A 17,211-nucleotide genomic window follows, 5' to 3' on the forward strand; every position below is an offset into this window, starting at 1 on the left:
CCATGATTCAGCATTGCTTGTATTAATATTATGTGAATATTTAAAATATCTTAATTTAGGTTCTTTCTTCCCCTTCCAACTTCTGATGTTCTTTTAGAAGGAATCTTGGTTGCCTGTGCTGGAACCTGTGAGAGGTTCATATTCTTTCCCTGACTCGAAACAGATTCAAGGAAGTATGCTGAATCACATATTGAATGAAATGGAAAGATTACTCACTACAGCAGCATCCCTCAAACTGGTCTCCTCCAGTTGTGTTGAACTACACTGTCCATCATTTCCAGTTAGCACTGGCCATATCAGATGGGGTGAAGGGAATTATAGTCCAACATGTCCAGAGTATGCCATTAGGTTGCCAATTCTGGATTTCCACACCCATCCTTTGACTTAGGATATTAGCAAAACACTCCACATCCGCAAAATGAACATCGCTGCTCTTTCTCCCCACTCCCTCCCATTCAACATACGTCAGACAGGAGGTGGCATGACAAGTATGTTCTGCTTAATTTGCACAGGCTCTGACAGAAAGGGTACATTTCTCCATTTCAGATATTCTCACAAAATCAAAAGATTGTATCTGTTCTTAGGAGGCATTTTCACTACCACTGTTAGGTTACTCAAATTTGCAGTTCAACAGTATCTAGAGGACTAATACAGTACAGCAGAAACTTTTATTTGCTTAAGCCCTATTTGTAGGCTTGTTCATCATACAATCCTGGCATTATTTGATCCAGCTGGCTTGCAACTAGATGTATCTATTCAGACTACATGATTATAGCATTATTATCTCACTTTAACTTAGATGCTTTGATCCACGTAATCCTGAGATTTGCAGTATGGGTCAGGAGCTTAAAACTGTTAGGCAGACAGCTCCTCTAGCACCTCTGAACAAAGTTCAAAGTCCACAGTTCTATAGGATGGTGTCACAGTGAAATAATAGCACTATAATTAAATAATAATAATAATTATTTATTTATTTATTTATTTACCTTATTTATATACCGCTGTTCTCAGCCCGAAGGCGACTCACAGCAGTTCACAACAATAAGAGACAGCAGGATTCAATGTTACAGTATAAAAACAGTTAACAACTTAACACATTGCACAATTAATAAACAATAAACAATTACTACAGTAGCCATTCACTATCGTCTCATCATCAAAACATGATCCAGATTCGTCATCCATTGATCCATTCCAGTGTTCATTAACCAATCATTGCACTCATTATTCGAACACCTGCTCAAACAGCCAGGTCTTCACTTTTTTGCGGAATACCATTAGAGATGGTGCTAATCTAATAATAATAATAATAATAATAATAATAATAATAATAATAGCACTATAATTATGAGGCATGAATGGAACCTCTCATCTTGTTAGAGTCATGCCTAGATTGTGCCTATCTGCATTGTTTGGCCTTTCTGTGAGGAAAAAGAAGGCATATAGAAATACTAGCTAAAATGGCCTTAAAAGCATACAATATTGGTTAGAAAAAAGAGAATATGGGCTATCTTGGAAAGCAAGCCAGCATGGAGTAGTGGTTTGAAAGTTGAATTATGACTCCGGAGACCAGAGTTCAAATCCCTTCTTGGCCATAGAAATCTACTGTGTGACATGAGGCAAGTGAAACTCTTTGAGCCTCAGACAAAGGCAAAGGAATCCCACCCCAAGAAACTTTGCCAAGAAAACCGCAGGGTTGCCTTACAGTTGTCATTGTCAGAAATGACTTGAAGGCACACAACAATAATAACACAAAAGTTTTCCGGAAAGTCAAGTTAGGGGAAAATTGTATTTCTTTACTGTTCAAGTAATCCAACTCTAAAACTGAAGACAATTTTATCCCTCCTCTAAGTTTACTCCAGAAATCCCTACAATTACCCCATCTTTCAATTCTTTCCATTTCCTTCTTTCCCCTCCTTTACCTCTCCGTGTGGTTGGGCTGCTTCCGGCAAGGAACGGTATTACGGACGCAGACTCCTGTGGAAGGATCTGTGTTCTCCACAATCACAAAAGGTCTTTCCTCCAGAGTGGCAACTGTGAGGTGACGATTGTCTGCCATGGGCTGCAGGAAGGATCCATAGCGTGGCCACACAGGGTATTTCATCTGGATGACCCCCTTCTCCCATTTCCCCACCTGTGCAAGAAAGTTAAGAAGATCACATGAGAGGAGTGCCCTAATTCAACAAGTCCCCTGCCTATCTCATCCAGGCTGTGCAAAGCCATTTTGAATTGTACACAATCAATCAGGACATATTTAGCAAATGAGATAAGGAAGGGAGACAAGAGAGTCAAATGTATTCATTGCTTTATAGTTCAAAGACAGAACAGTACCATGTTATGACTCCAGAAAACAAAAAAAGCAGTCAAAATTGCGGAGCATCAGAACTGAAAGCTAAAGCCAACCTTTACCCTTTGTAGACAAAACCATCTACAGCCTCCAGATAGTTATAATCTAAAACAATTCATCAGACTATTTGATGATAATGACAGGCCAACAGGCAAAGGAGGGCAGTTAACATTCAGCTTGTTCTGTCTGGATGGAGAAGACAGATGTTTTATTTCTTCCCCACTCCAATTATATGGAGGCATTTTTGGTCACCCACTCCTGCTGCAAGGAACTATATGAGAGAACATTTATTATTTTAGAAATAGATTTGGTGATATTCACTTTAAATGTGCTGGACTTTAAAAAGTCCTAGTGGAAACTGGCAGAATGGGATAATTATTTATAGAGACTGCACATAAACTGGATCATAACCTGCAGGCAGAAGGCATTTGGATTTAAAATAGAGAAAGCGTGGAGCGGTTTCCTTTTGCTTAATAGCGTATGCCCAGCTCCAGAAACTAGGTGGAATACAGCCTGGCTTACTGCTCACCCCAGGTCTCCTGCTCCCCATCTGCCATCTAATTTGTAACCCTGTTACTTCGGCATTGCAGCCAACAGCTGAGTAATGTTCTCACCAGAAAGCTTGAGGGTGAGTATTTGAAATGCTTCCCTGGAGAAGCCAAACCCTACTCCTTATCATATGCAGGAGGAAAAACATTACCATTATATGGATTAAAATGAACATTCCATACAATTATGCATTGAATAGAAATTTTAGAATGTCTTCACTACTCCAATTGCACATGCCTAATGAGTCAACACTGTTGTTTTACCAGATCAACAAAATAAAATCAGTATCGTTGGTGTTTTATTCTTCAGAATGCACAGAATTATTCTACGTTGCTCCAATTTTTAAAAATACCTTTAAAATATTTTCTTGTTTTCTTTCTATTTGGTATAATTTTAATGTACTATGGCAACAGAAACTATGCGATAAACTGATCAAACTGGTGCGCTTGTAGAACAAGAACACTTAATATGAGAGAAGTTGCCAAAACATGAGTTTTCCTGTTCAAAATATCATGTGGAGTCTCACAATGTTGGCCTAAAATCTAAGATGACCATTACATTTTACACCCACTGCCCACAATCACGCACCTTGACTTTCAATCCTAGCAAGAGGAAAAGTATGCAACTCAATTAGACAAGATAGCCAAGGTTTTATTTGATGTTGGCAGAATGCAAAGCCCCATCTACATGCTTATACTGGTAATCTGGAGGATACTTGTCCAGTGCTAGTTCCAGAGCCTTATCACTCAAAAAGCCCTTTCTACTGTCACGAGACACCTTGACCTGTGGCAGTGCAGAGCCTCAAAGTAAAGCTGTTAAAGATGAATTGAGCATGCAGGTAAAATCATGTAGACAATCAAGCGCATGATTGATTTTTTTGGTAGAAATTCCTAGAGATAAACCTTTTAATAAGATCTGTGAATCATCCAATCTGCAAAAATCAAAACTGCAAATGTGGAGAGGTTGTACTATCAGATATTTAGAAAATGTAACAAATAAAAACATGATCTCACCAGTGTTAAATCATTTTTAAGTTCTACTGATTTCTTATTTCTTTTTTTGGAACAGCAAAGTCTATTTCTAACTCACAAGCAGAGTTGATTGTGAAGGCAATGGAACAATCAAAGACATAAAATTGGACGCATAGGTTTTCATAAATCATGGTGAAGAAAATTGATATCTGCACCAGAGTTGGTTACGGGAATTATCTCAAAGGTTTTTTGTTTTACTTTGTGCATCCTTTAAAGCAGGGGTCCTCAAACTACGTCCCGGGGGACGGATGCGGCCCTCCAAGGTCATTTACTCGGCCCTCGCTCAGGGTCAACCTAAGTCTGAAATGACTTGAAAGCACAAAACAACAATCCTATCTCATCAGCCTAAAGCAGGCCCACACTTCTCAATGAAATACTAATACATTGATATTTGTTAAAATTGTTCTTCATTTTAATTATTGTATTGTTCTTAAGTGGTTTTTGCACTACAAATAAGATATGTGCAGTGTGCATAGGAATTCATTCATGTTTTTTTCCAATTATAATCTGGCCCTCCAACAGTTTGAGGGACTGTGGCCTGGCCCTCTGTTTAAAAAGTTTGAGGACCCCTGCTTTAGAGTGAGGAGCTTCTAAATAGTGTTAGAGTTGATGTCAATAAAGGCCATACACTCTATAGTCATAATGGCCACAATTCATTCAAATTCTTCTTAGGATGGCTTGTCTTCCAAGTCTTTTATAAAAAAACATTTTTATGTTCAGTATATTGTTTTGTTTTTAAAAAATTAGGAATGGAAAAGAAGATAGGCAACTTGTAGAGGCAACTCCACCTTGTGTTCTCAATAATGTTGGAAAACTATTTTCATCAATTGTTATTCAATTGATGCTGTTGAATCCCTTGTTGGTTCAATGTACTTTATTCAATTTAAGAAGTCAATCGTTATTTTTAGATTTTTCAAGTAGACCATTAATGGTTCCCAATATTTTTTGTAAGGATTTGCATCCTGATTCTGTAGCCGTCTGGACAGCTTGTCCATTTCGGAGTTCCATGAGCTTCGTTTTCCATTATTCCACTGTTTGCATTGTATGCTTTGCAAATAATATCCTGACCACTGACACCATATATTGAAAATTTTTCTCTTGTTCTTTTGAAATTCATTTAAGAATGAGATCTAATAGTCTGTAAGACATCTACAGATGTTTGACATAAGCTCCAGTTCCGTTGGTCTCCAGAGTCTCCACGTGGCTGCTTGCTGGTTGGCTTCCATAGTCTATCTATCTCTTTGGAATTTAAACAATCTCAAGGCCTTCTCCCTCTTCTTAGGTATTTCATATAAACTTATTTATTGTTAGTATTTTTCCCCTTTTTTGGTGGTGGGTGGGGGGAGAAAGTCTCTCTTCAGTTTTATTCTCTTTATTGGCCATCTGTCAGGGGTACTTGATTGTGCTTTTCCTACATGGCAGGAGGTTGGACTAGATGGCCCATGTGGTCTCTTCTAACTCTATTATTCTACGATTCTATGAACTTCTTAATAGTTAAGTCCTTTTAAAGTCCTCATTAAATCATCTTATGCTTATACTTGCTGTTTGCAGTTGAAGTTTGGAGTTTGCTTTTTCCTTCTCCTTTCACTTCTGATTGTAGTGTAGATATCCTAAAAGGTTTTTTGGCTGGGACTGGTGACTTTTCTCCCTCCCCCTTGACATTCCTTTTCCACCGCTACCAATTGCAGCTTGGTAAAGAAACCTCTCTGATGGGGTGATGAGGGATTGCACTCATTGGGATCTCCTTCAGGATCCATTATTCCTCAACCTGGGTTAATCTGGAGTGCCAAACAGCTCTCCGATAACAGGCTCTAAACAAACTGCCCCATGGAGAATCTAGACCCACAATGATCACCCTGCTATCTTGCCAGAAGTTTTTTTTTTAAGTTATCAAATTTTGGGAATCTCATGACATTTTTACCCAGTTTGAAAATTAAGTTTGGCTGCCAGACCTTTTGCACCAGTGAAACATGATATTTACTATTTCGAATCAGGTCTTCTTGTGGCTTTTCAATTTTGAGAATATTATAATTGTGCAGTCTTCAAAGCTTATTTTGAGGCAATTAACTGGTGGTTTCAAATTTTAGCTCTGAAATGAGGCATTTAGGGAGTCCTATGAGCATGCTATCACCGAGGCAAAGCGAGTATATTATGCTTCTTTGATAGCATCTGCTATCTCACGCCTGGCAAAATTGTTCAAAATAATTCGATCTCTAACGACGGTTCCTACCGTCCCAAAAAGTGGTGATCAGGCCCCTTCAGCCAAGGTTTTTCAGAGCTATTTTGCAGACAAGATCTCGCTACTTCGCCGGGACCTCCCCGCCACAATTGATACAGTGAGAGAACTTGAGACTCCGTGGCCACTTGCTGGGCCCATCCTCGACCGGTTCAGCCCGCTGGACGCAGGGGCTGTCGATAGGCTCATAGCTGCAGCTAGACCGACCACCTGCTCCCTCGATTCGTGTCCCTCTTGGTTGGTGAAATTCTCCTTGGAGGGATTATGCGACCCTCTGTTGAAGATTATAAACAGCTCCCTTGAGCAAGGAGTTTTTCCAGAGGGTTTAAAAGAGGTGGTGGTCTCTCCCCTGCTGAAGAAACCAGACTTAGATTGTTCGGTTCCCTCCAGTTACTGCCCAGTTTCGAATCTCTCGTTTCTGGGCAAGGTGATTGAGAGGGCAGCAGCGGAGCAGTTGCAGCAATTCCTAGACGACACAGCCGGACTAGATCCCTTCCAGTCCGGCTTCCGTGCGGGGCACAGGACAGAGACTGTGCTGGTTTCCATCACAGATCACCTTCGATGCCAGCTGGACCAGGGCGGGTCAGTGCTGCTTGTGTTATTGGATCTCACAGCGGCATTTGACACAGTCGACCACAATCTTTTGACCCACTGCCTTGCAGTTGCTGGAGTCAGGGGGACAGCTTTAAACTGGCTGTCCCCCTTTCTTCACAACCGTGGACAACGAGTGGAGAGGGGAGGCCTGGTCTCTGAGAGGTCCCCTCTGTCTTGTGGGGTTTCTCAGGGGGCCATTCTCTCCCCTCTGTTGTTTAACATCTATATGCAACCACTTGCTCAGCTGGTTCGAGGTTTTGGGCTTGAGTGTTATCAGTACGCCGATGACACTCAGCTGGTGCTGAAGATGGAAGGCCGACCAGACTCTGTACCCGATTGTTTCCATCAGTGCCTCGAAGCCGTTACTGGATGGCTGCGTGCCAGCAGGTTGAGGGTGAATCCAGCAAAGACAGTGATCCTATGGCTGGGTCGACCGGGCAGTGGGGATATCCAGCTGCCTACCCTGGATGGTGAGGCGCTACGCCCATCATCATTGAGTCTGGGAGTCCTTTTGGACCGTCTGCTGACGATGGAGGCCCAGGTATCCGCCGTTAGCAGAACCGCCTTTTTTCATCTGCGGCAGACCAGACAGCTGGCCCCCTATCTGTCCAGGGACGACCTAGCTACAGTGATCCAAGCCACGGTCATATCAAGACTGGACTACTGTAACGCCCTCTACATTGGCCTTCCTCTGTCGGTGATCCAGAAGCTCAAGTTGGTACAAAACGCAGCTGCTCTGCTTCTTGCGGGAATTCCGATGAGATGCCACATAACCCCAATCTTACTACAGCTGCATTGGTTACCAATTGAGCACCGGATCACTTTCAAAGTGATAGTACTCACCTTTAAGGCCTTGCATGGTCTGGGGGTGATGTATCTGAGGGACCGCCTCACCCCCTACCAACCCCAGAGATCCCTCCGTTCTGAGGACCAAGATCTATTGGAAATTCCCAGTGTCAAGACCTTGCGTCTAACAGCAACCAGACGCAGAGCCTTCACAGCAGTGGCACCATCACCCTGGAATATTCTGCCACCTGAAGTCCGTGCCTTGCGGGACTTACCAGCTTTCCGCAGGGCATGTAAGACATACCTGTTTCGACAGGATTTAATGTTTGATATTGCCGTTTTTAAATTGTTTTAAATTGCTTTTAAATTTTGTTAGATTTTAGCCATTCTTGTAAGCCGCTCCGAGCCCCAGGTGAGTGGCGGCATACAAGTCCAAATAATAAATAATAAATAAATAAAATAAATTACTTTTGCTTTTCTCCTTAATGAGACCTAGAATAAGCCCATCGAAGAATGATTGAGGAAGAAAATGTGAATTCTTAGTTTTAAAGTCAATTTGCTTCCTTTCCAATCTCTAAATCCATTGACAACTAAGGGAAATCACCAAAAATGTATATTCTAACATTGCAAATACAGGCATATTTTTTCTGCATATAACATTCTCTTTTTCATTCCAATAGAAATATTGACAACATCAAAGTAATCATTGTTAAGATACACAGGAGAGCATTTTCACAGCCCAGGGACAATCATATCATGAAAAGAAAGTGTCGGTGAGAAGCATTTACATAAACAACAGGGCTTACTTAATTAACACCCGTATTATTCCACTGACAGCATTTATCTCCTTCAGAGTAGTGATGGCAAGCTTCCAAACAGAGTGCAAAACCAACCAGAACTATTTAGAAACACAATATATTAGATAGGATAATTATACTCCCACATATACCAGCAACAGCAGTGTTTATCTATCACAAGCAAATACTTGTTATTATCGTTGACTTGTAAAAGCAGAATATAATCACGGTGCAAAAATGAAGTAATTGGGGGGCACAGAGGAATGCTAGTGATCTCTTCCTATAACTCATAATGTTTTGTAGAATTAATTGACTCTATCATTGTCAACGGGAGGCAAAATATTAGAATATGATCAGGTGAATGACATACTGTCACAATGACATTCTGTCACAATTGGACACATCAATGACAGAAAATTCCTGACAGATAAAAACCATGAAAGAAGGAATGAATGCAATTTTTCTTCAAAGGACAATGCCAAGTGTGGGAGGCCTGCCGGAGATATTTTGTCACTTCACACTGAACAGCAAATGGTACCCCTTCTACCTCCGCATAATGTCATATTCATGTGTTAAACTACACAACATGAAGCTGCTTCTCTATCTTTTATTTCTTGACATGTAATTGGCTCAAAGCCCTAGCCCAGATTGCAACCAATATCAGAAGGGAAGTTTAATCAGAAGGGAGGTTCATTCAACCATTTATTCTTCTCCCAGTATTCACAAACTAGGGTGGAAGAAAATTTGTTTTCAATGGAGAGACCTTCTTTTTCAAACTGCCACATAGGATAGCTAAATACCAGGAACTCTATTACATTCCTCTGGATTTTAAAGCTGAAGCCCTTTCACACTACACAATTTTAGAATTATGATTCCAGTTGAACTGCCATGGTTTCAACCTATGGAATCCTGGAATTGGAGGTTGGATCAGAAGCACCAGTGGAGCTCATTGGCTGGGGAATCTAAATGTCCCTCCCTCAATAGAAATTCAAGGATTCCATAGGATGATGTTATGGCAGCTAAGACAGAATCATATTAGGGTGGTAATATGTAGTGTGAAAGGATCCCAGGATGGGAGGCAGTGGAGAGGGTTTACTCCCTCTATGCACTCATCCATTTCTGCTACACCTGGGTAAGAAGTGGATGGTCTAAGGTCAAGATGAGTAATGCCCAGAGTTCATTGAGTTATTTTGACCCTTGAGCCAGGAAAATACTAATGCTCTTTGACATAGAAAATTATTATTATTATTATTATTATTATTATTATTATTATTATTATTATTATTATATCTTTATTTGTACCCCGCTAGCATCTCCCGAAGGACATCTCCCAAAGGACTTACACCAGCCAAGGCCTCAATAAAAACAACAGCATAACAAAACACATAACTTAAAGCAAATCAAACAATAAAACAATAGCAATAAACAATAAAAACAATACACCGTGGCACAATAAAACTAGGGCTGGGCCAAATGTGAAGGGTACATATTAAAAAGTGCTGGGTGTGACAGATGGTATGTCGGAATTTAGGGTAAGTACAGTGTGCAGACAATCTTAAAACTCTGATAAAGTGCTTCTGGGACATATTGCTGGAGTTCCTATTCTGGAAAGGCACATCGGAAAACCAGAAAACTGCTGAATAATGTGGCAGTCTTATGCCTGAGATTTCAATGAATGGGGAAAATTGATAGCCAAGGCAAAGGGGAACTGAAAATATAAGGGATTGAACCAGACTATCCTTACGATCCAACAAATAGAATGAATGACAAAGAAAGTCTATGACTGTTCCTGGAAGGACTGGGGTGAACGGGAGAGAGAGGACGAAAACAGTGAAAAAGGGATGAATACAAGTAGCAGACACGGGCGATTACATATGAAATTTTCAATCTTTTTTTTGTTAAACTGTTAAAATATATGTACTGTAAAATTGCTTATGTTATCTTCTAAACTTCCTCATGAGGAAAAGTGGTTATGTTATAGTCTACTTGTTCATGATAAATGGGAGGCTCATAACAGTGAGATATTGAAGGGATAATTTCAAACAGTTCCAATGAGGAGGAAAAATGGGAGGTGTTTAAAATCCAGAAAGAAAGCCTAAAAAACTTTCAATTGAGATATTAAAAGGGCCATGTACAAGGAATGGAAGAAGCAGGAAATTGCCAAAAAGGAATTCAAGTGAATACCACAACTACATGTAGGGAGACAGAAAAGTTGAAGCGTATAATAAACTCAGTCTTATTAGAAAGGTCAAAAACAGTAAAAAGGGCTTTTTTGGTCAAGTCCGCAGCAAAAGAAAGAACAAGGAAAAAGGACTGCCACTGCTTGAAGAAGATGACAAAATGCTAATAGGGGACAGGCATATACACTCGACACCTTATTTGCCACAATGTTCTCCCCAAAAGAAAACAGAATTCATCCTGGGAAAATGGAACATATGATGAAGCAGGGGAAATGCAGTGCAGAATAGGTAAAAAGTTAGCACTAAAGAACCCATAGATTTTGGTACCCAAAGGAGATCCTAGAACGAAATCCCAGTGGATACCAAAGCCCCCAGTGTATTCTCCGCTGGTCAGACCTCACCTTGAATACTGTGCCCAGTTCTGACTACCACAGTTCAAGGTCCCTGATAAGCTGGAATGTGTCCGGAAGAAAAAAACCACAATGATAAATGGCCTGGAAACCATGACCCGAAAGGAGAGGCCAAGGGAGGTGGGTATGTTAAGTCTGAAGAAGTGAAGTTTAAATGGTGACATACTAGTTATGTTTAATCATTTCAAATGATATCACATTGAAGATGCAGCAAGCTCATGTTCTGCTGCTCTAGACACTGAAAGATACAGCAATGGATTCAAACAACAGGAGAAGATATTCCATCTAAACTACTTCCTCATGATAAGAGCTGCTCAACAGGAGAATATGCTGCCTCTCAGTATGGTGGAGTCTCCTTCTTTGGAGATTGTTAACAAATGCTGGATGGTCATCGTTTGGGAGTGCTTTGATTGTATGTTCCTGCATGACAAAATGGAATTGGACACTGCACATATAAAATCCAAATTCTGCCCTTATGTCTCCATGATAGCTATCCATTCAGAACACCAAGAAATCTTAACAGGGGAGCTTGGGTATGAACTGTGGAAGGCACATCTGGAAAATGAGGCAGATATATTCATAGCAGCCTTGCTTGAACTCATAGAAAGAGAGAAAAAGAGAAACTCTCACCATCTCCCAGAGCCGATGTCGATTCAATGTAATCACCACCATAGTGGGCCGCACCAAGTAGCCACCTTCATTGAAGGAGAAATCTCTATCCTCCCAGGTCACATTGAGCAAGTGCCTGTTGAGAACAAGTGAAAGTGCTTCAAATTGCCAAAGGAAAATTGGAGATTGTTACGTTCCATATTTTCTCCATATAATATAATCATTTATCCTGCCTTTGGTAGAAAAGTGATCTTTCCCTCTTGACCTTTCAACAACCATCTAGGCTTCATCACTTTCAAAGTAGTGTTGTTAATATGTGACTTATTTAAAGTACTCCATGCAGGGACATGAGAGAAATCTCCCACAAGGATGGTAAAAAAACCCATCAAAACATCCAGGCATCCCCTGGGAAACATACTTGCACATGGCCAATTCTCTCACACAAGAAACAACTTGCAGTTTCTCAAGTCGCTCCTGACACGGAAAATAACCCCCCAGGAATTGTCAACTTTGACATGTTGGGGCCCAATTCCCCCCTTTCTTGTCATTGTGCACTGCCAAAACTGAGTGCAAGAAGTAAACATTTCCAATTAGATTGTGTTCGAGTCTTTGCTGCTCCAGAGACTAGAATATGAATCACTGGATTCAAGTTGTATGGAAAAAAGATTTACTCTAAATATTAAGGAAGATTTTTTTTCTGGAAGAGTCATTCAACTGTGGAATAGATAGCTCTGGAGGGTGGTACTTCCATGAGGCATTTAGGAGTGCAATTCCCCTTTTGAACAGTGTGTATGTTCCCTACAGACCTTGTTAAAAAAAATTAAAAGCCAGATTCTATACTTCTACCACTTCATCCAATTCCTCAGAGAGAAGTTCTATGTGCTCCACATGTATACCTTGCTATGAATTAAAACCACTGGTTTTTTTCCTAAAGTGATAGGAAAAGGTACAGTATTTAAAGAACTATCTTGCTATTCTAGCTGCTAGTTCATTGGTACTGTCCAAAAACTGCAGAGAGATCGACGCTGACCTCATGTGGACTGTGGATGCTCCACTACAGCAGCACATTTTAATCTCCTTGTTCAAAAGACATTTACCAGATTTTGCAAATTCTGCCCATTTCAGGCTTTTGTTGCCACCATTCTCTACCTTAAATAGCAAACGTACCTCAGCAAGACCTGGTTTCTTATGTATTCAGACAGTACAGCAGACAGTTTTTAAAAAGTGCTGGACATGTAAGGAAACAGGGCTTAAGAAATCATGGAATCATAGAGTTGGAGGAGACCAAAAAAGGCATCCAGTACAACCTCCTGCCATGCACAAAAAGTACCCCTGATTGTGAGGGGTGTTTGGATTATGCTTTTCCTGCATGGCAGGGGGTTGGACTGAATGCCCTTAGTGATCCTCTTCCAACTATATGATTCTATGAAAAGATTCAAACCACACATGGTGTATGTTATCTGAGGCTATTTTTAGTGTTCAGCATAGGTATCTGTAAGTTCAGCAGCTAACAGAAAGCTGTTGTGATACAACCATTTGGCTGCTGTGCTGTCACTGTCCCATCATTTTTGTGTGGTATGAGGCTCCCTAGGGCCAATAATCTGAGAGGGTAGGCTGTGATTTCTTTACATCAGATCAGGGCTGGATACTGAAACTTTTTGGTCCTTATAGCCCATTTCTATATGGAGACATATACACATATTAACACACACACACACATTATTAAAAAGTTCACCTAAACTCAATAAATGTTTTTACACACATCTCCTAAGAGATGCTATTTTGTACACATTTCTCTAGATTCATGGGGGAAATGATTGTATTCAATTTTGTTTCCTATAATACAAGTAATTTTGTATGCCTTTTTAAATAGAGCTGCACTCCAAAACTCCAAAACGTGCAGAAACTAAATAATTATCTCATGGGTCATGAATTAGTTTAGAAAGTACAAATATGGTAGGTGCATATAAAATGTGAAACTAACACATTCCTTTCCCATTTCTAAGTTTTTTTTCATGTCAGGAGTGACTTGAGAAACTGCAAGTCGCTTCTGGTGTGAGAGAATTGATTGTCTGCAAAGGCATTGCCCAGGGGATGCCCAGATGTTTTACCATTCTGTGGGTGGTTTCTTGCATATCCCTGCATGAGAAGCTGGAGCTGACAGACAGGAGCTCATACCGCTCTCTGGATTTGAACGGCCGGCCTTTCAGTCGCCAGTCCTGCTGGCTTAAGAGTTTAACCCATTATGCTATCAAGGCTCCTCCCATTTCTAAATAGGAGGTGGCCATACTTCACAGTGCTTCTAAGAAAATGTGCTTCTTAATGTTCCTTTGCTTCATTTTGATATATGTTGAGTTATATTGCATAAAATACTTTGTGTGCATTTGCATTGGAGAAAATGCAAATATTTCCTGCAGTTAGATCCATTGCATTATTTAACTTTCTAATGTATTACTGATAAATTTCTTCCACCCACTCTTGGAAAAGATCAGGAACCAATCCCCATATTAATGTTAGTAGGAATGAGAACAGTGTACATATCAGTGTTTGGAGGTACCCAGTTAAATACTGGGGATGAAAACAGAAATACCCAGCATATAATAGTTTAATATTTACAATTGTTGTAAGCCCCAAGACAATAAAAATGTGACAAAGCTCCTCCAGAAATTTAACACTGTGACGTCATAAAGCAGGGACAGGAAATATGTGGCTTTCCAGGAGTTGTTGGACTGCAGGTTCCATCACTCCTTGCCCTTGGTTAGGACTGAAAACAAACACACAGTGACTACTCTGGTCTAAAGAAAGGGTGCATGTAAAGACAAGGAAAGAGATGTGAAATCGATCAGTTTCATTTTAGGCTGAAGTCCTATGCCTCCAAATGCTATGAGATGATATGGCTTTCCCTTTTTTCACTGTGCCTGCTGTTGAATGGACCTCACCAAAATTATATATTGCTAGTCCACAGGAAGCAATATTCTTCAAGAATACATCTCATTCCAAATGGTCTCTGAATTCAGAACACAAGGTATAGAATCACAGAGTTGGAAGAGACCACATGGGTCATCTAATCCAACCCCCTGCCATGCAGGACAAGCAAGGCAAAGCAGCACATGGATAAATGAATGACTAACACCCTACATCCCAGACTATAAAGTGAATTGAGCTTGCATGGTTCATCTTAATTTTATCAAGTCTCCTAATCCTGTCCCACTAGCCACCATCCAGTCCACTTTCTCAGCCATGCCAATGATACCAAGGCCTCTAGCATGGAGGAATTGACTTTCACATTGGTCCCCTACTGGCAGTCCAATTTATTTTTATAAGATTAATTGTCACAGAATGCTTTTATGATTGGGGAAGTACCCATCAGAATTACACCCTTGGATTTAAATAATCCCCATGTTAAAATGCTACTCAATTATGGAGTGTCACACTCCAGAAGTGTTAATTAAAATGTGGAAATTAAAAAATGTTTCACTCAGTTGACTTCTTCATCCTTTAAGCTTTGCCACCCCTCTGAGCTACAATTCCTGTGTCTTCCTTTGCTTCTCCCCTTTTTTCCTTCCTATTGCCACATAGGGTTGCCTGGATGAAGGCAGGGCTCCTGTAGCTTTAACAATTAAAGAGCCTGGATCAAGGAAAGATGATATATAAACCCATCAGGCGGAATTATGACAAATCTTCTCCTATATCCTTAAAATCCACCTTTAAGGTGCTACAACCATTAGCCATTTGCTGGCTGGTGAAAAGCTGAGAAGAGGTGAAGAGAGTTTATATCGCTATGCTCTTATAATGGGAAACACAGCAATAATGACCTTCAATGTTGTATATCCAGCTATGAGAACAGAGAATATTCTTTCCATCAGCCTGGAAATTGTCGAAGGCTTTCATGGCCGGAATCACTGGGTTGTTGTAGGTTTTTCCGGGCTATATGGCCATGTTCTGGAGGCAATTTTTCTCCTGGCGTTTCGCCTGCATCTATGGCAAGCATCCTCACCTCACCTCACTACCTCTGAGGATGCTTGCCATAGATGCAGGTGAAACGTCAGGAGAAAAATTGCCTCCAGAACATGGCCATATAGCCCGGAAAAACCTACAACAGCCTGGAAATTGTTATGTTGCCCAGGGGGCGGGGGCGGGGCAAAGATGGCCATGTTGGGAGAAGAAGGAGACAGAACATAGTTCTGCCTGGCTAAATTTATGGTAACATTTAAAGATATAGGAACTCCATCCCAAAATAAACTTGCCAGCTCTACAGATACACCAGTGCCCATAAGGGCCAATCTGCAATGTGTATGAATGAGAGAAAGAGATAAAACAAAGAGATGGGTGGATATGGCAGAAATTGAATGACTGGATTACAAGGGGTGAGTTACAACTGAGAAGGTGAGCAGGAGAACTGGATTGTGTCTTCCAGCTCCAGGTTTTTACCTGAGGTAACCTTCACATGAAATAAATAGAAGATATAAGCAGAGTTTAGAAAACCTACTTTTTTGGATTAGAACTCCCAGAATTCCACAACCATTTCCTGTGCTCTGGAAAAACACATGTGTGATGCACCTTTGTTGACATGAGTACATGGTTTTATTTTGTTACTTATTTATCAGAAAATGTGCGTCTTAATGTTATGACCAATTCTGTCTCACCACAAAACCTTTTTATAGTGAGCAGATGCCAGAATAAATGTATGGTATTGCTTAAAATGTATAAAAACGAGTAGTAGAGACAAATATTCAGAGCTAAATAGTTTTGGTATGAAAAGAATGCTTTCAAGGAGGCAAGAGAATGGCAAAATATTATTATTTATGTAGTAGTCTTGCTTATCCAACATAAACGGGCTGGCCGAACATTAGATAAGTGAAAATGTTGGATAATCAGGTGGGATTAAGGAAAACCCTAGCAATCATCAAATTACATTATGATTTTACAAATTAAGCACCAAAACATCATGTTTTACAACAAATCAACAGAAAAAGCAGTTCAATACACGGTAAAGTTATGTAGTAACTACTGTATTTACAAATTTAGTACCAAAATATCAAAATGTATTGAAACAGCTGTGGATCTGAGGGGGGGGGGCAGAGTACATTGGATAATACAGAACGTTGGATGAGTGAAAGTTGGATAAGCGAGACTCTACTGTACTTTATTTTTGTTCCATCTTTCTCCTGATATAGGACTCAAGGTGGCTCTACACAAGCCAAACATAGTCATTTGTTATTAAATCAGGTGGTCTGGTCCAACAAGTATCAATTCTCTTCCTCCTCCCATGTCTTATAAGGACCCTTTCACACTATCCTATTGTATCAATGTAATTCTACTTTGACTGCCATGGCAGCATGCTATAAAATCTTCTTAGGTTCTGTAATTTGGTCAGAGGAACTTGAGTTCTTCAAATGAGGCCAAAAAATGCCCTTCCCTCCACAGGCAATCCCAGTATCCCATGGGATACAACTATGTCAGTGGAAGCACAGTACAGGACAATTGTGTAGTGTGAAAGGAGCCTTATAGGAGTTATTATGGACCTTTCCATGGTTAGAGTGTATATAAACTTTGTAAATAGTCTTTCCCACCATATACCATCATGTGCTACATAAATTATTTTTCAGCAGTGGCTCCACTCATATGTTATTGTCCTCTATCCCTGCCTGCTCCTTGTAAATAAACTTACG

General features: G+C 40.3%; 1 protein-coding gene across 1 annotated transcript in view; it reads right to left on the reverse strand.

The window, feature by feature from the left end:
* Positions 1-17,211, reverse strand: part of GRIN2C (glutamate ionotropic receptor NMDA type subunit 2C) — a 97,551-nt gene that overhangs the window by 36,409 nt on the left and 43,931 nt on the right. Inside the window, exons 4-5 of the mRNA XM_060764727.2 lie at positions 11,561-11,675; positions 1,923-2,134 (exon numbers count right to left, since the gene is read on the reverse strand). Coding sequence (XP_060620710.2) covers positions 1,923-2,134; positions 11,561-11,675 — 327 coding nt within the window. The remainder of the gene's footprint in view (positions 1-1,922; positions 2,135-11,560; positions 11,676-17,211) is intronic.

The sequence above is a fragment of the Anolis sagrei genome, chromosome 2, assembly GCF_037176765.1.
Source record: "Anolis sagrei isolate rAnoSag1 chromosome 2, rAnoSag1.mat, whole genome shotgun sequence".
Lineage (NCBI taxonomy): Eukaryota > Metazoa > Chordata > Lepidosauria > Squamata > Dactyloidae > Anolis > Anolis sagrei.